Source organism: Carcharhinus amblyrhynchos, chromosome 1 (assembly GCF_965287045.1).
Source record: "Carcharhinus amblyrhynchos chromosome 1, sCarAmb.v2.hapA, whole genome shotgun sequence".
NCBI classification, from domain to species: Eukaryota; Metazoa; Chordata; class Chondrichthyes; order Carcharhiniformes; family Carcharhinidae; genus Carcharhinus; species Carcharhinus amblyrhynchos.
Genome location: NC_137324.1, coordinates 62,458,434 through 62,474,316, shown reverse-complemented (window position 1 = coordinate 62,474,316; position 15,883 = coordinate 62,458,434). Strand labels below are relative to the sequence as shown.

At 42.4% G+C, this 15,883-nt stretch overlaps 1 protein-coding gene across 1 annotated transcript; it reads right to left on the bottom strand.

Annotated features, from left to right (window-relative positions):
- Positions 1-683: 683 nt before the first annotated feature.
- Positions 684-13,455, bottom strand: LOC145342721 (granzyme K-like). The gene is made up of 5 exons (XM_080188649.1): positions 13,370-13,455; positions 10,678-10,822; positions 9,192-9,345; positions 5,621-5,884; positions 684-1,108 (listed from the first exon to the last, which is right to left on the bottom strand). The coding sequence occupies exons 1-5, from the start codon at positions 13,431-13,433 to the stop codon at positions 962-964; spliced, it is 774 nt and encodes a 257-aa protein (XP_080044775.1). The 5' UTR covers positions 13,434-13,455; the 3' UTR covers positions 684-961.
- Between the last annotated feature and the right edge of the window lie 2,428 nt (positions 13,456-15,883).

Sequence of the window (15,883 nt, the reverse complement as noted above, 5' to 3'; positions counted from 1 at the left end):
ATCCTGTGCCCTGAAGAGATCCCATCTTTCAATCTTAGAAGGTTTCTGGAGATCTATTTTCGTTCTCAGGAGGTCCACCTTCTTCCCTCAATAGTGGGTCAGTGATGTTGGGTGACTTTTCAATATGGCACTCGACAGTGGACTACCTGCTATCCAGGCCTGCCCTATCATGGGATATGGCGTGAAACATCCAGGTCAGGACTGGAAGAGTTGGCATGTTTTCCCACCAGCCTCCACAGTGGGAAATGTTCTACATTCCTGCCCTGCCAGAGCACTTCGTCTCAAAATGGGAGAATTCCACCCATGGTTATTCACAGCCCCTGCCAATTCCAGAATCTTGTGGTTGACCTTGAAAAAGATGGAATCTCACTTAGCCACTTACAAGATCTGCATGCCAGGGGGACAATACTAGGGTGAGATCTTCCTACACCAAGTATTTGACTCTTGCAGGATGGCAACATGCTGGAAGAATTGAGGCATACTGGATTCCCTTGTGTGTAAGTGGAGCCCATTGAAGAGGACAAGGAGGAATGTATGTGAGCGAGGCAATCTGGCTACAGGAGATAGATGGGTCTGTGAGATACATTTGCAGTGGTCACAAATAAATGAGATGCAAATCCTGCATAGTTGGATGGGTGTAATTCTGGTGATAGTTAGAGCTGATAGTTAGGGTGATAGTTATTTCTTTCTATGGTCATCTTTCATTGCCATCTTAATTTATTAAACCCTTCATAATCTTGACAGGGTATCATTCGAGTTAAAAGTGTTCAGTTCTGCTCTAGATATAAAAGGATGTATGAATTTTTTTCAGCGTAATTGTTGAATAGGAAATAACTTTTTGGCAAACACTTAACTTCTCACTGCAGCTATTCCATTTCTATGTTTTACTATTTGAGCTGTGACAATTAATAGGACACAAATAATATAGCAGGCAAAGCTTAAGCTATCTCTGGAAGTCTCATTATTGAATTATCCTCTTAATCCAGGTAAGGTATTTCTCCGTGAGACGTGTGTAAACACCTGGTTTATGGGCGATTGCACAACTGCATCCGAAAGAAACAATTCCGTTGTAATTTCCATTGCATAGTAATGGACCACCTGAATCTCCCTGAAATAGAAGAAATACAGAATGATTTCAAGTGATTGGATTCTCTTTCCAAGTTTGTGTGACTGTCACTGTAGGAATAGCTCTGTTTAAGATAGCCCGAACCAAATTATGAACAGAGCAATTGCCAATTTTAAAAAAAGGATCAAGGCCTTCTAATTTACCATCCACCATCCAGGTTGTCCCGTGATACACAAAGATGAAGTTGTTGACTAATTACTGCATCCCTCGTATTAGTCTATTTGTCTTGATTTGGTACTAAACCATGATAGTTAGTCAATTATTTGAAGCAGTGTGAATTATTGCCAACCTACCCATCTGGGAATTCAGATTACGTCAATGGTAAGCTGACCAGAGGTCCTTTACCGGGCAGTCTATTTTTTAATTGGCCTGGCCACTGTCTGGCACCGAATGGCTTCACATTCAGCATGTTAATGCTTAGTCCACTTACCTCATTAAAGCTTGGGCAGGGGCCTGTACTCGTTCCTTCCAACCCCCTCACTCCACCCACCCCATGCAGCAACTCAATGTGATAGGAATGTGGAAAACAGCATTTTCTTTTTCATACTTTGCCCGCCACCACATCCTTTCCATTCCAAGCAGCCCAGCCAATGCCATTCCCATCCTTCCTCTCTGTTCCCCCTTATGTGGCACTGACTCTCCAGACATGATTTGCAGTGATGCCTGATATTTGTATCCTTCAAAATTGGCCCTTCTAACAATGGATCAACTTATCCACAACCCCTTAGAGATTGCTATTAATCTTGAGTTCAAATTACAATTTCAACCAAATAAAAGAGTTAAATTGTCACTAAAAAGGCATTTTCAGAAAGATATCTGCAAAATCTGATGGTCTATATCGGTAATATTTGTCAAAAAAAGCTGAAATCAACTTGAAAATGCAGCCAGTGCACTAAACCTGAATGGGACGTCACCACTACTTTTGAACTATCTAAATGACTGGAGGTCATACAGAATGTCATTCACGCTTGTACTCGTTAGAGTTTAGAAGAATGAGGGGAGATCTCATTGAGACGGATAAGATGATGAATGGGATGGATAGGATAGAGGTGGAGAGACTCTTCCTGCTCAGAAAGGACAGTAGGACTAGGGGGCACAGCCTCAAGATAAAGGGGGGGCGATTTAGAATGGAGTTGAGGAGGAACTTCTTCACTCAAAGGGTGGTGAATCTCTGGAATTCTCTGCCCGTTGAAGTGGTGGAGGCTGCCTTGCTAAATATTTTTAAGACGCGGGTTGATGGGTTTTTGATAAGCGAGGGGATTAAGGGTTATGGGGAGAGGGCAGGAATGTGGAACTGAGCCACGACAGATCAGCCATGATCTTATTGAATGGTGGGGCAGGCTCGAAGGGCTAGATGGCCTACTCCTGCTCCTATTTCTTATGTTCTTATGTTCACCCAGGGTTTCCATTACATCAGTGGTGTTGTGGTAGGCTGTTGCTAGATGTTAATTTCTTTCTTACATGCTGTATCATTCCTCCTCCTCTCTCCACCTTTTTCAATAAGAACTCAAACTGAGTAACTAAAAGTGGTACTGATGCTGGATTTGCTGCCAGATTGAATTGTTGAGGTGAACTAATAGGTACATTTAATGGGAAGCCAAATAAGCACGTAAGAGAGAAAAGAATATAAAATGTGGTGGAAGGTGACTTATGTGAAGTATGAACACTGCAAAGGCCTATAGACTCAAACAGCCTGTTTCAGTACTATAAACCTCTAGGTCATTCTATTTAATGAGGGAATTTAGCTGCAATGTTAGGCTGGAGAAACAGGTTATTTCCAGTAATGCAAAGGATACTGAGGGAAGATTTGATGGAAACGTCCGAGATTATGACAAGTTTAGACAAGGTAGACAAAGAAAAGTTGTTCCCAGTAGCTGATAAACAAGGACTCGGGGACAGAGATATAAGATTTTGGGCAACAGGTACAGAGGGGCAATGAGGAAGAATCTTTTTTACACAGCAAATGGTAACAATCTAGAACTTGCAGCCTATGGAGTGGTGGAAATGGAGACACTGAATGCTGTCCAAAATGAATTGGATGGCACTTGGGGGAAATAAACTTGCAGGGCAACTGGAATAAAGTGAGTGAATGGGATGGACTAGATTGTTCTGCAGAGAGCAGGCAAGGACTCAGTAAGCTGAATAGTCCCTTTCAGTGCCCTATGATTCTGCCTTGTTAATCTAATGCTATTATCAATATGCAAGCCAGAAAGGTTTAGACAGTGATTCCTCAGTTTGTAGAGCAAGTTGGCCCCAGTGTGGGCTTTTAGAATTGATGAGGAGAATTTTAACCCTCAAGATAGGAATTTGGCCAGGTGGCCATGTGAAAATGTACAAAGTCTGAAGCCAAATCAAAGCTCTTTTTGGGGTTAATGAAATTACAGCGCAATTCCTTTAAAATTATAATGAGGTTGCCTGCCTTACAATCAGTCATCATTTTCCTCCTTCATCACTAACTCTTCTGATTTCCCTCCTGAGGCCCTTCCAATTCTGAAGCACTTGGAATTTCCTCTACTATTGTCTATTCTAATCTCTCACCCCTCCCTTGGCCTTTCTGATCACAGGTTGACTTGTTCAACACGCAGTCCATCTCTCAATCTGGCTGGCTGTGGCCAGGAAATGGAAACAAAAGGTACCAATCAGGTGCTGCCATTATCATTAGCTGGACCTGAAGAAATTAATTATTCCATATTTCCTCACCAGAAAACAAGGGAGGGAGGGGCATAATGGTCCTGTCACTGGACTAATAATCTAGTGACCCAGGGCAATTCTCTGGGGACCCAGGTTCAAATCCCACCATGGCAGGTGGGAATTCATTAAAATTTTGAATTAAATGCCTAATGATGACCAGGGAGTCACTACCAATTGTTGTTTAAAAACCCATCTGATTCACCAATGTCCTTTAGAGAAAGAAATCTGCCATCTTTATCTGGTCTGGCCTACAGGTGCCTCTAAATCTACAGCAATGCTGAATGTTAATGCCCTCAGTTGGTTGGCAGTTAGCCAATGAGCAATAAATGCTGACCCAGTCAGCAATGCCGACATCCCATGAAAGGTATTTTTTTAAAAGCAGCCCCTGCTCCCACCTCACCTAATAAATTGTTATCCTTGTGTTTGAGAGATGTAAATTGACTGGGGTTTCTGCTTCTGACCCTCATTCAATAGGCCCTGATACAAGTGGCACGTTGTAAACTTTGATTAAGTGCAACATTGGTTGAGTAGCTGCCAAAACTCATTGTATAAGTTCACATACAAAGAATGATCACTTGCACAAGGTACTTCAAAGACGGCTACAGGATTGTAACCCAGTGAAACGTCAATACATTCAGAAGAGGGAAGGGGCAATACATAAAAAAAAGACGGGATTCTTTTTCTGTTGCAGTGACCTCATGTGCAAAGCCACGGCATTTTATAATGCAATGCTGTTTTCTTTATACAGTGTATTGCCAGCCCCCACCGTGGTAGATGGTGTGTTTTTTTTTGGCAGACAATGGTTTAAAACATGTTGCTGGGATGATTAGTCACTGTGGGAACTATAGAGCTGGTGTCCATTTGATTGATCTGCAGTGCTCCCAGGCTAGACCTCCTCATGAGATCAAGATGGAAGTATTTCACAGAAACATGGAAACATAGAAGATAGGAGCAGGAGGAGACCATTTGGCCCTTCGAGCCTGCTCCACCATTCATTACGATCATGGCTGATCATCCAACTCAGTAGCCTAATCCTGCTTTCTCCCCATAACCTTTGATCCCATTCGCCCCAAGTGCTATATCCAGCCATCTCTTGAATATATTCAATGTTCTGGCATCAACTACTTCCTGTGGTAATGAATTCCACAGGCTCACCACTCTTTGGGTGAAGAAATGTCTCCTCCCCTCTGTTGAAATAACTAATATTGCTTCCAGCATTAAATTACTGTAGGGCCCATTAGGACAGTGGGCAAGCTCCTCTGAACTTTTAACTGGCAGGAAAGGGACTGTGGCATCCCATTAAATTCCCCCTTCTGCAGCTGTCAGATTGTTTTGTATTTTATATTTGTAAATTTACTTTTTGGCACATGGTATAAAAGCCTGGCCCCTGGGAAGCTGGAAGAACACTTTCACTGGGCAGCTGCCCCTTAAAGTCCTTTCTCCTTTGCCCAATGGGACTGACCCCTGTCCAGCACACATTACGAAACAGAGATTGGAGAACTTGCCAGCATAAATTCAGTAGCCTATGCTCCCAGCAAGCAGATGGACTTCCTAGGGGCATGGAACAAGAGAAGCAGCATTGCAGATTGTAGGCCAATGCCCATGGGAATTGTGAGATCAGTGAATTTGCCCCACTGTCTGATAGCCAGGGCTTTTGAAGCTTCTTCCACTGCTGGACAATACAGAGCTCGGAATCTGCTAAACACAGCAACAGCTTCTTTTTTTTTGTAGAAGTTCTTAGCTTGCATTCAGCTATCTATTAATCTAGAATTTTGGAGTAACTTTTATTTCATGGATACTTACTTGGCAAGAGTCTTTCTCTCCATTTTTGTCACCAGCACAAAGCACGTCCTGTGATATTGTGGGGTGGTAGGTGTAATATTGCAAGCACAAGTTCCTGTCTATGACAGTCACATTCACTTCTTGCATTGTGTCAGAAACGCTGGACCAAGTCTCGGTCTTTCCCCAACCTGCAACATTACAAATGGTTCCACTCCTAACATCCTTTCCATTTGTAGGCAGTTTCAGGACATTCACAAACTGGTTCAGAGTCGCAGTGCCATTGAGCTGGAATTACATTTAAAAAGCATATGAATTATTTTTACATGCGATTTGAGTTTTCTCAAATTCCATCTTCAGTTACTGGGCATGCAGTCAATTTTGTGAAAAACAGACGGGTATTTATTGAGTCAGGTTTGAGCAGCCAATGACTTAAAGTAAAATATTATTTATTAGTGTCACAAGTAGGCTTACATTAACACTGCAATGAAGTTACTATGAAAACCCCCTATCGCCACATTCCAGCACCTGTTTGGGTACACTGAGGGAGAATTTAACATAACCAATGCACCTTACCAGCACGTCTTTCGGACCTTGGGTAGAAATCAGAGCACCTGGAGGAAAGCCACGCAGACAAGCAGAATGTGCAGATTCCGCACAGTCACCCAAATTGGGAATCAAACCCAGGCCTCTGGCGCTGTGAAGCAGCAGTGCTAACCACTGTGCCACCTTGGCGACTACATAGCTTTGTATGTTTTTTGTTGCACATATTGCTGCATTGATATTTCTAGAATTTATTCCGAGGAAACAAATAAAACATCACACAATTCAGTTAATCATGACTTTGAACTTTTGCTGGATTAGCACCCATAGATAGCGTTCCACAATACTTTGTAGGTTACTGGACTCATTTAGAATAAACATTCAATATTAGAATAGCTAAAATAAGCCCACCCGATTGCATTTGGGAAAGCCAAGGTTACACGCAGCCTGATAGATAGTCCTTAAAGAGATTGCAGCAAACATCCGTCAAAACGATAAGTGTATTACAAACACTTTCCTGAATGTGGATCGCGGTTCAAATTCCACAGCCCTACCCCATTTCCTGAACGTATTTTGTTTTTTCCCTTTAATTGCCCTGTGCTCCTCTTCTCAGTCACTCTGCACAATGACATCCCTGTCCTTTTAATGACTTCCCTGGGGCAGGTTAGGAAAACAAAGGGATTTGCATTGGTAAACATTAGAAATAAGGCATAGTTTTAAGTGTGTTCAATTTAGTGTTTCCATGCAAAGAAGGGCAAACCTATAGTTAGTTCAAGATAGACCAAGATGTTTGTATGTGTGGAGGTTGGCTCAGTTCCAACAGTGCTTTCATTGTGCTTAGAGCAGCTTATAGCATGAAGAATAAATAAAGGTAGTAGAAGCATGTGGTCATTGCTTAGCAATTGGGGGCTGCACAGTTAGGAAGGCTACACATCACCATCATGCCTTGCATAGTGGTACACACCAGTGTGATCGGTGTAGTGTTGAAGCTTGCAAGAAGTCTTGGGTTCCAAAGGGTTAACGGCTAGGCTCTAACTCTTTTGTTTGAGACCAAACCCAAATAAACTAAATCAAATAAACTGAGGGACAAAGTCTCCAGACAATACACATCTCTTTAACCTATGCCTAACGCTATCTCCACTCACATTGTCTGCACCTTTAAGACTAAAATAGCAGGTTAGCTGTAAAGACTCACATTCTAATCAGTATTCTGTAAACTGTGTGAGCCTTTATATGCCCTGTTTGAGACTAGAACTCTCCACTCACCTGATGAAGGGGCAAACCCCGAAAGCTTGTGAGTTTACTATCAAATAAACTGGTTGGACTTTAACCTGGTGTTGTGAGTCTTCTTACTGTGTTTATTGAGCACAGAAGGCCTCAAGGATGTCAGTGGATTCTGCATGCTCCCTTCCGGGGACACCCATCTGTGAATATAGCTGCGATAGAGGGGTAGACTGTCGAATGATCCTCCCCTTACCCCACACAGCCTGGACCTATTGATAGCAAGTTTGACCAGGCTCAGGAGCAGGTTCATGAGGAAATGCTCCTCCAACCCTGTCACTCTCTGTACTGGTAAATGGCTTGCCTCCAACCTGTGCCATTAATGTTTAGCTCTGGAGAGTTAATCAGGGGATTGACTAGTCTAGGGAGGATGAGAATGTTGCTCTGACTACTGGCTTCCTCTTCTGGTTGATGAGACAAAGCTGATTATTGAGAAAACAGCAATTAGCATGTCCAGCACTTCCCCAGAGGGCCCCCAGGTGACAAGAGCTGTAGAGTGAATCAGCCTACTATGGCACCGTGCTCCTTCTGATAGTCAAACTTCTCTGAGAAGTGGATTTGAACTTCCATTATACTAATCCCCTTTGGGCTCAAACTATTACCTGAGTCTATTCAGGACATACTCCAGCCGCCCTTCCCCAAGTGAGAGTCTTCGTGCCTCTTGATGCAGGGAAACACTCCATTATTGTGAGCCCTTCTCTGCCCTTTCCCACCTGGTTTCTCACAAACCCACACCCAGGGACCTCATAGTCATCTCCAGCACTGCCCCTCTAGCACATTGGTTAGCACTGCTGCCTCACAACTCTAGGGACCTGGGTTCAATTCCCAGCTTGGGTCACTATCTATGTGAATTCTTCACGTTCTCACCGCATCTGCATGGATTTCCTCTGGGTGCTCCAGTTTCCTCTCACAGTCCAAAAGACATGCTGGTTTGGTGCATTGACCATGCTAAATTTCCCTCACTGTACCTGAATAGGCGCCGGAGTGTGGCAACTAAGGGATTTTCACCGTAACTTCATTGCAGTGTTAATGTAGGCCTACTTGCAATTTTAACTTTTCCCGAACACTTTGAAGCTCCCACAAAGGAAGGGCAATTACTCAGTGATGATTTGGACACAAGCCCAGCATGGGAGGCATGTGAAGCCATGCCTGCATGTTAGTCACCAGACCTCCTTGGAGTAAAGAGCAACTTGACATGAAGGGAGGGTAAAGCCTGTAAACGACCCCTCTCCCCAAAATCATGACAGTGATCCCCACTCTGAGTTGAACCTACATGTGTCCCCTGTGTCCTGAACTGTGTCCCTGAGTACTGAACACCCTGAAAGATGATGGTGACCTGAGTACTCGGAATTTCTGGCGCGAATGCTTGATAATGATATGCCGATGTATTAAAATGAGTTTCCCGGGCTCCTGCAGTGAGAGTCACGTTTCTCCACTGGTGTGGAGTGTCGAAAATTGGAATTTGCAATTTTGCGCCAAAATTTGCATTTTCAGATTCTCTCCAGATTTTGTGCCCGCAACAGCGATCCCGCACAGGGAGAGTTTGGGCACAAAATCACCCGCTATACCTTTTCACTGGTGAGCTGTGTTGGAATGTCCAGCATAGGTCATGACCTCATTTAAATGAGGCTGGAGGTCTAATATTGGATACAGTTCAAACCAAGCAGTTCAGATACAGCAATCATTCCCTGCACCCAGTCGATAGCTACAGGCTGAAACAAATGAATCTCTACACAATCTAATTAGAAATATAAAGCGTTAACGTTTTTACCTCGAGAAGCATGATGTCATTTGTCATCAATTTTGAGTCATACAGTTGATGCGGGATCATTCTTCGAACAGTAAATATTTGTTTTTCCTTCTCTCTTTTAAAAAGTGAGTGAGCTCCAAGGACTACTCGAAACCAACGATTAGGAGGCCTTTTGCTGTAAAAGACATGACGGAAATTAGATCAATTATTTTTGTTAACATTTTTTGTAGTTTATATAGTACCACAGGAGGAATAATTGTAGCAATATAACAGAGAATTGGAAAGAATACAAATGCCATCATTTGAGTTGAAGTCACAGCTTGTAATAATAACAGCAAATGTGTTTCTTTCCAAATGCTCTGTCCTTTGTTTGATTGGAATTGTGAACTTGGATTAAGACCTTTATTTAAACAAGAAGCAAAGAAATACACAAATTAATCCTTGAAATGAGCTTCTGACCACAAAGCTGCACTATAACTAAAACTACCACCTTCCATCTCCAAAATATTGCCTGCTTTTCATCCCTGTCTTAACTAATCTGCTGCTGAAAAACTCATCCATGCCTTTCTTGCCTTCAGAATTGACCATCCTCGTGGACTTGGGGCTGATCCCATATTCTGTAGCGGGAATTCATGCCATTCATGCTGGCAGGATTTTCTCATCCCGCTGCAGTGAACGGAGATTTGGCTGAGCACCAAATTGTCCGACCTCGCTGCAGCAGGAGCATGCCTTAAATGGCCAATAAGATCATGCCAGAAGTTTCATCAACAGGTCATCCAAATCTCTACTGCCCTTGTCCTAAATCACAACGAGCTCCATTTACCCATTACCCCTGTGCTCGCTGAGCTGCAATGGCTCCCAGTCAAGCAGCACCTTGAACATCACCTTCAAATTTGCATTCTTGTTTTCAAATCTCTCCATGGTCTGCCTCCTTCCTATTTCTGTAATCATCTCCAGCCATATAACACTGCTGTGATATCTTTGTGCCTCTATTTCAGGCCTCTTGAGCATCCCTGATTTGAATTGCTCAACCATTCGATCCCAGGCTCTGGAATTTCCTCCCTAAACTTTTTTCCTCTCTACCTTAGTTTCTTCCTTGTGTGGCTCCGTATTAGATTTTGCTTCATAATGTTTCTGTGAAATGCTTTGGGACATTTTGTTATGTTAAAGGTGCTATACATATATAATTTGAATATGTAAATGCACAAATTGGTATCGTGCTCTCTTGGCTATAGCTTTATTGCACTTGTGAGTTGGAGAGAAATTTCTTGGACATTCTTCCTAAATAGCTAAAGTTTTTGGTTACCTTTTCCTCTGTTTCCAGGAGGTTGCAGGACAGAAAGGAGAGTTTTGCAATGGTAAGATGAGTTATACAATAATGTGACAGGAGAAGCTCAGTGCAGCAAAAATACCATATATCTTAGAGATATTGTTCCAAACATAACTTTAATGTTTTTACCCGTAGTGCATTTACATTTCAAAGAGATATTCATCTATTGTAACTTACTTCTGGCAGTGTGCAGCTGTCAGGACCCAGTTAGTTTGGATTAAAGCTCCACCACACTTATGTTTTCTGTTAAACTGGACGGACGCCATGTAAGGTTTGGAATGGGGCACGACCTCCTGGCCTCCAATAATCTCCATACAGCTGTCTATAATAATAAAAATGTGGAGGTTCTCAGAGTGTGACAATGTAGAATCAAAAAATCACAGATAATGCATTCCAATGACATCTTACCCCTTTGTATTTTTCTTCAATTTGTTTGTTAAACATGGACAACATTGACAAGTGGTAATTAGTACCCATCCCGAGTTGCCTTGAGGGTATTAAGAGTAAATCATGCAGTGTGGGACTGGAGTTACATGTAGGTCAGACTAGTAGTGGCTGCAGTCTCCTGCACAGGGAACATGACTAAACATGTAGGTTTATTACATGTTTATGTTTCCAGGGTCAGAATACAAATTATGATTAATATTACCAACAGTACTTTCTAAGCCTGAAATTGCAGGCGACACAAATCGTCACAGAACTGTGATGATGTTAGTGCAGAACTTCAAAAGTGTATCAACAAATTGGTGAAATAAGCAGACAAAGAGCAGGTGAAGTTTTTAAAGTTTTTTTATTAGTGTGACAAAAAGGCTTTCATTAACACTGCAATGAAGTTACTGTGAAAACCCTTTAGTCGCCATACTCTGGCACCTGTTTGGGTACACTAAGGGCGAATTTAGCATGGCCAATGCACCAAACCAGCACGTCTTTCGGACAGTGGGAGGAAATCGGAGCACCCAGAGGAGTTCACCTGGATACAGGGAGAATGTGTAGACTCTGCGCAGGCAGTGATCCAAACCGGGAATCGAACCAGGTTTCCTGGCACTGTGAGGCAGCAGTACCAACCACCGAGCCACCCCTGTGCCACCATGCCACTGTGGCAGATTGGAGAAGTGAGGCTTGTTATCCTGAGAGAAAAGAAGGCTGAGAGAAAATTTGACAGAGGTATTCAAAATCATGAGGAGTCTGGGCAAAGCAGCCAGGGAGAAAATGTTCCCACTTGTGAAAGGATCGAGGACAAGAGGGTCAGATTGAAAGCAATTATTTTAAAAAGCAGCAATGAGATGAAGAAGAGCTTTTCCATGCAGAGAGTGTTTAGAGTCTAGGATATACAGCCTGGGAGTATGGTGGAAGCTGGTTCAACTGAAATATTCAAATGACAATTAAAATGTTATCTGAAAAGGAAAAATGTGCAGGGTTATGGGGAGAAGAGAGGAGAATGACATTAGGTGAGTTGCTCATTTGGAGTCCTAATCCACATGTTGGGTCAGATGGCCTCCTTCTGCAGCATAACAATTCAATAATTCCGTGAATTATATTGGAGATTGTCACAGTCAGTAAAACACAGTCGTTGGGGAAAACATTAAGTACGGATGGAACCAGGGATGGCACATTGGCTCAGTGGTTTGCACTGTCGTCTCACAGTGCCAGGGACCCGAGTTCAATTCTCACCTTGGGTGACTTTCTGTGTGGAGTTTGCACATTCTCCATGCTCCTGCCTGGATTTCCTCCAGGTGCTCCTGTTCCCTCCTACAGTCCAAAGATGTGTGCGTTGGATTGATTAGCTATGGTAAATGTATGGATTTATGGTGATAGAACTGGGGATATGGTCTGGGCAAAATGCTCCGTCAGAGAGTTGGTGCAGACTCAATGAGCCAAATGGCCTCTTCTGCACTGTAGGGATTCTATGATTCTCTGACTGTGCATGCCCCAAGACTGGAAAATCCCGCCCGAGTGCAACGGACCTTTAATTTTCACCAAATTTTCTGCCTTGCTGCTATAATTCCTGTAGCGGGTGAGAAGGGAGATTTTCAGCCTATATTAACATCAAAAACAAAACCTCATAATTTTGATGATTTAATTAATTATAATCAACACAGGCAGAGAATAGTTAAATCATTACCAGATATTTGCACGAAGAGTCTCTGAAAATTAGGTGTAAACATTGCAAGCTTATCTTTAACTTGTTGCAATTCTTTAAGATAGTCTCACTCTCTGTGGTAAACTATAAAGCGCCTTCATTTTGCAGAATTTATACAAATGAACAGAACACGTTATAAAATAAAGACAGAATACTTACATTTAATACAAAATGTCTCATGTAACTGGCCTTTTATTGAAGCTGTTACACACTTAGAAGTATTAAACCAATCATACACAACACGGTGAGAAGTCTCACAACACCAGGTTAAAGTCCAACAGGTTTATTTGGAATCAGGAGCTTTCAGTGCGCTGCTCCTTCATCAGGTGAGTGGGAGATTTTCAGCCTACATTAACATCAAAAGCAAAACCGCACAGTTTTGTTGAGTTAATTAATTACACTCACCCGAGGAAGGAGCAGTTCTCCAAAAGCTCTTGATTCCAAATAAACCTGTTGGACTTTAATCTGGTGCTGTGTGACTTCGTACTGTGCCCACCCCAGTCCAGTGCTGGCATTGCCACGTTATGGCTACCATACACAACATGCACATACAGTTTGTATGAAATAAAAGCAGAAAATTCGGGAAATACTCAGCACTTTATATAAATTTACCAGATTCCTGATTTTCATTACATTTGCAGTATGGAGTTTAATAATAAATCTTCAAATATACAAAATTAAGTTTGAGGCCACAATATAAAAGAGTTGAAACTCTATAGTTTTACTTACAGCCTGGCATTAGTAAGGAAATAATCACCACCAAGCTGGACAGAGCTGGGGACAGCATTTTCATCAGTCAGTGTGTGGGTGAGAACTGAGTCAGTGAATATGCTTTCTATCTTAGATCTTCTATTTAAGTTTGGATAAAGGATGTGGTTAGACATGTGACTGTGAATATTTCATCAAGATCAAGGTTCCTTGAAATCTAATGTGTGCATAAACTATCAATCCAGAAACAAAATAAGTTATATATTGGGTATAATCTACATCGAACAGGAATATAAAGATTTTATCAGTGCAAAATATGTAACATAACTGGCCTATTAACAAAAAAAATTATAGAAGATTATAGAGTGGTGAAGAAGGCATTCAGCATGCTTGGTTTCATCGGTCAGAACATTGAATACAGGAGTTGGAATGTCTTGTTGAAGTTGTACAAGACATTGGTAAGGCCACACTTGGATTACTGTGTGCAATTCTGGTCACCCTATTATAGAAAGGATCTATTCAACTACAAAGAGTGCAGAAAAGATTTACTAGGATGCTACTGGGATTTGATGGATTGAGTTGAAAGGAGAGGCTGGATAGACTGGGACTTCTTTCTCTGGAGCGTAGGAGGCTGAGGGGTGATCTTAAAGAGGTTTATAAAATAATGAGGGGCACAGATCAGCTAAATAGTTAATATCTTTTCCCAAAGGTAGGGGAGTCTAAAACTAGAGGGCATAGGTTTAAGGTGAGAGGGGAGAGATACAAAGGCGTCCAGAGGGGCAATTTTTCACACAGAGGGTGGTGAGTGCCTGGAACAAGCTGCAAGCGGTAATAGTAGAGGCGGGTACAATTTTGTCTTTTAAAAAGCATTTCAATAGTTACGTGAGTATGATGGGTATAGAGGGATATGGGCCAAATGTGGGCAATTGGGATTAGTTTAGGGGTTTTCAAAAAAATGGCGGCATGGACAAGTTGGGCCGAAGGGCCTGTTTCCATGTTGTAAACCTCTGTGATGCTATGACTCTATTATAATCAATACGTTTATACACAGTATTGGAACCCATCTCATTTGGGTATAATATGAGAAATATGAAACTAATATGTATAAGCAGCATCAATATAATATTCATATATTATGTTTGTTGATCTCTTAAGTGTTGATTGCAGAATTAATTACACTGGACTCTTATCTTGTGCCATCGGCCTGTGTGTCAAGTACAGATGTTACCGTCTTGATCTTGTCTAGTTTACTTTCCCTGCCTAATGGTTAGCAATGCTGCCTAACAGTGCCAGGGACCTGGGTTTAACTCATGGACTTGGGTCACTATCCGTGTGGAGTTTGCACATTCTGTTCGTGTCTGTGTGGGTTTCCTCTGGGTGCTCCAGTTTCCTCCCACAGTCCAAAGATGTGCAGGTTAGGTCAATTGGCCATGGTAAATTGCCCCTTAGTGTCAGGGGGACTAGCAGGGTAAATATGTGGGGTTATGGGGATAGGGGCTGTTTGGGATTGTTATTGGTGCAGACTCAATGGGCCAAATGGCCTCCATCTGCACTGCAAGGATTCTATGATCTTCTATGGATTCTATATCCACTTTTTCTGCAGTATCCTACTGGCTTCTAATATCTGTATTCATAATTCCTCCCTTACACCTCAAAGTTGAGTTTGTAATTTTATTTTGTACAGTCTGGGCATAAAAACTGTAGCCAAATGGGCTATCTAAAATGGCGTTTTGTAAAGCACTCTGGGACAATTGGGCAAGAAACTAAACCGACACGCTGCGGTTTAAAGACTGAGACAAACAGGCTGCAACCCTGACGAGTGAATAAACAGGATATGGGTCATCTCCAGAATGAAAGAGACTTTCTGGTCACATTGGGTTGTGTGCCAGACATAGGGACACCGGGAATCCTTATTTAGGAGGAAGGTATGTGACCTATGTGCTTCCAGCACCTACAGACATGGCCGTTAGGGACACACCTAGATTAGTGTGGTAGCACCTGATTGGACTCTTATCGATCAGGGTGATCAAGTCCTGATTGATTCATTGGCAATGGCCAAAAAGAGGTGTGAAACCAAACGGGGTATAAAGGGTGCTGCACAACCAGGAATCTCTGTCTCTCTCTGACCCCACGAGCGAGCCTCAACAATGGTGACCATCGCCAGCAAGAGGACAGCCACCACACCCGAGAAGGAGGGAAGAAAGAGCAGAGCCAGAGTGCCACACCAGACCAAAGGACCAGACTATGCAGACGACTACCGAGACCGACGCACAGATAAAGGCCAATATCTGCTTGGGTACTTGTCAGTCACGCAAAGTTAAGTCAAGGTCTTGTATTGGACTTGAATTCTAGTATTTTCTGTAAGATAACATATTGTTGGTCGGGTGGGTGATTATTGATTGTGTGGGTTTAAATAAATATTGGTCATACTAACAAGACGTCTACTCGTAGTTATTTGTCCACTGTATAAGGGTTAAAACAGGCTGTGCGGCAGGCAAGAAAACATTGCTGAAAATCCATTAAAGAAACTATCCA

Bases quoted from the DNA above. Each gene is read 5' to 3' on its own strand.
- LOC145342721 (XM_080188649.1), bottom strand. From the start codon at position 13,433: ATGAAAATGCTGTCCCCAGCTCTGTCCAGCTTGGTGGTGATTATTTCC. The intron at 5,885-9,191 runs GTAAAAACGTTA...ATGTAATTCCAG, and splicing joins ATGACATCATGCTTCTCGAG to CTCAATGGCACTGCGACTCT. The intron at 1,109-5,620 runs GTAAGTATCCAT...CTTCTATTTCAG, and splicing joins GAGAGAAAGACTCTTGCCAA to GGAGATTCAGGTGGTCCATT.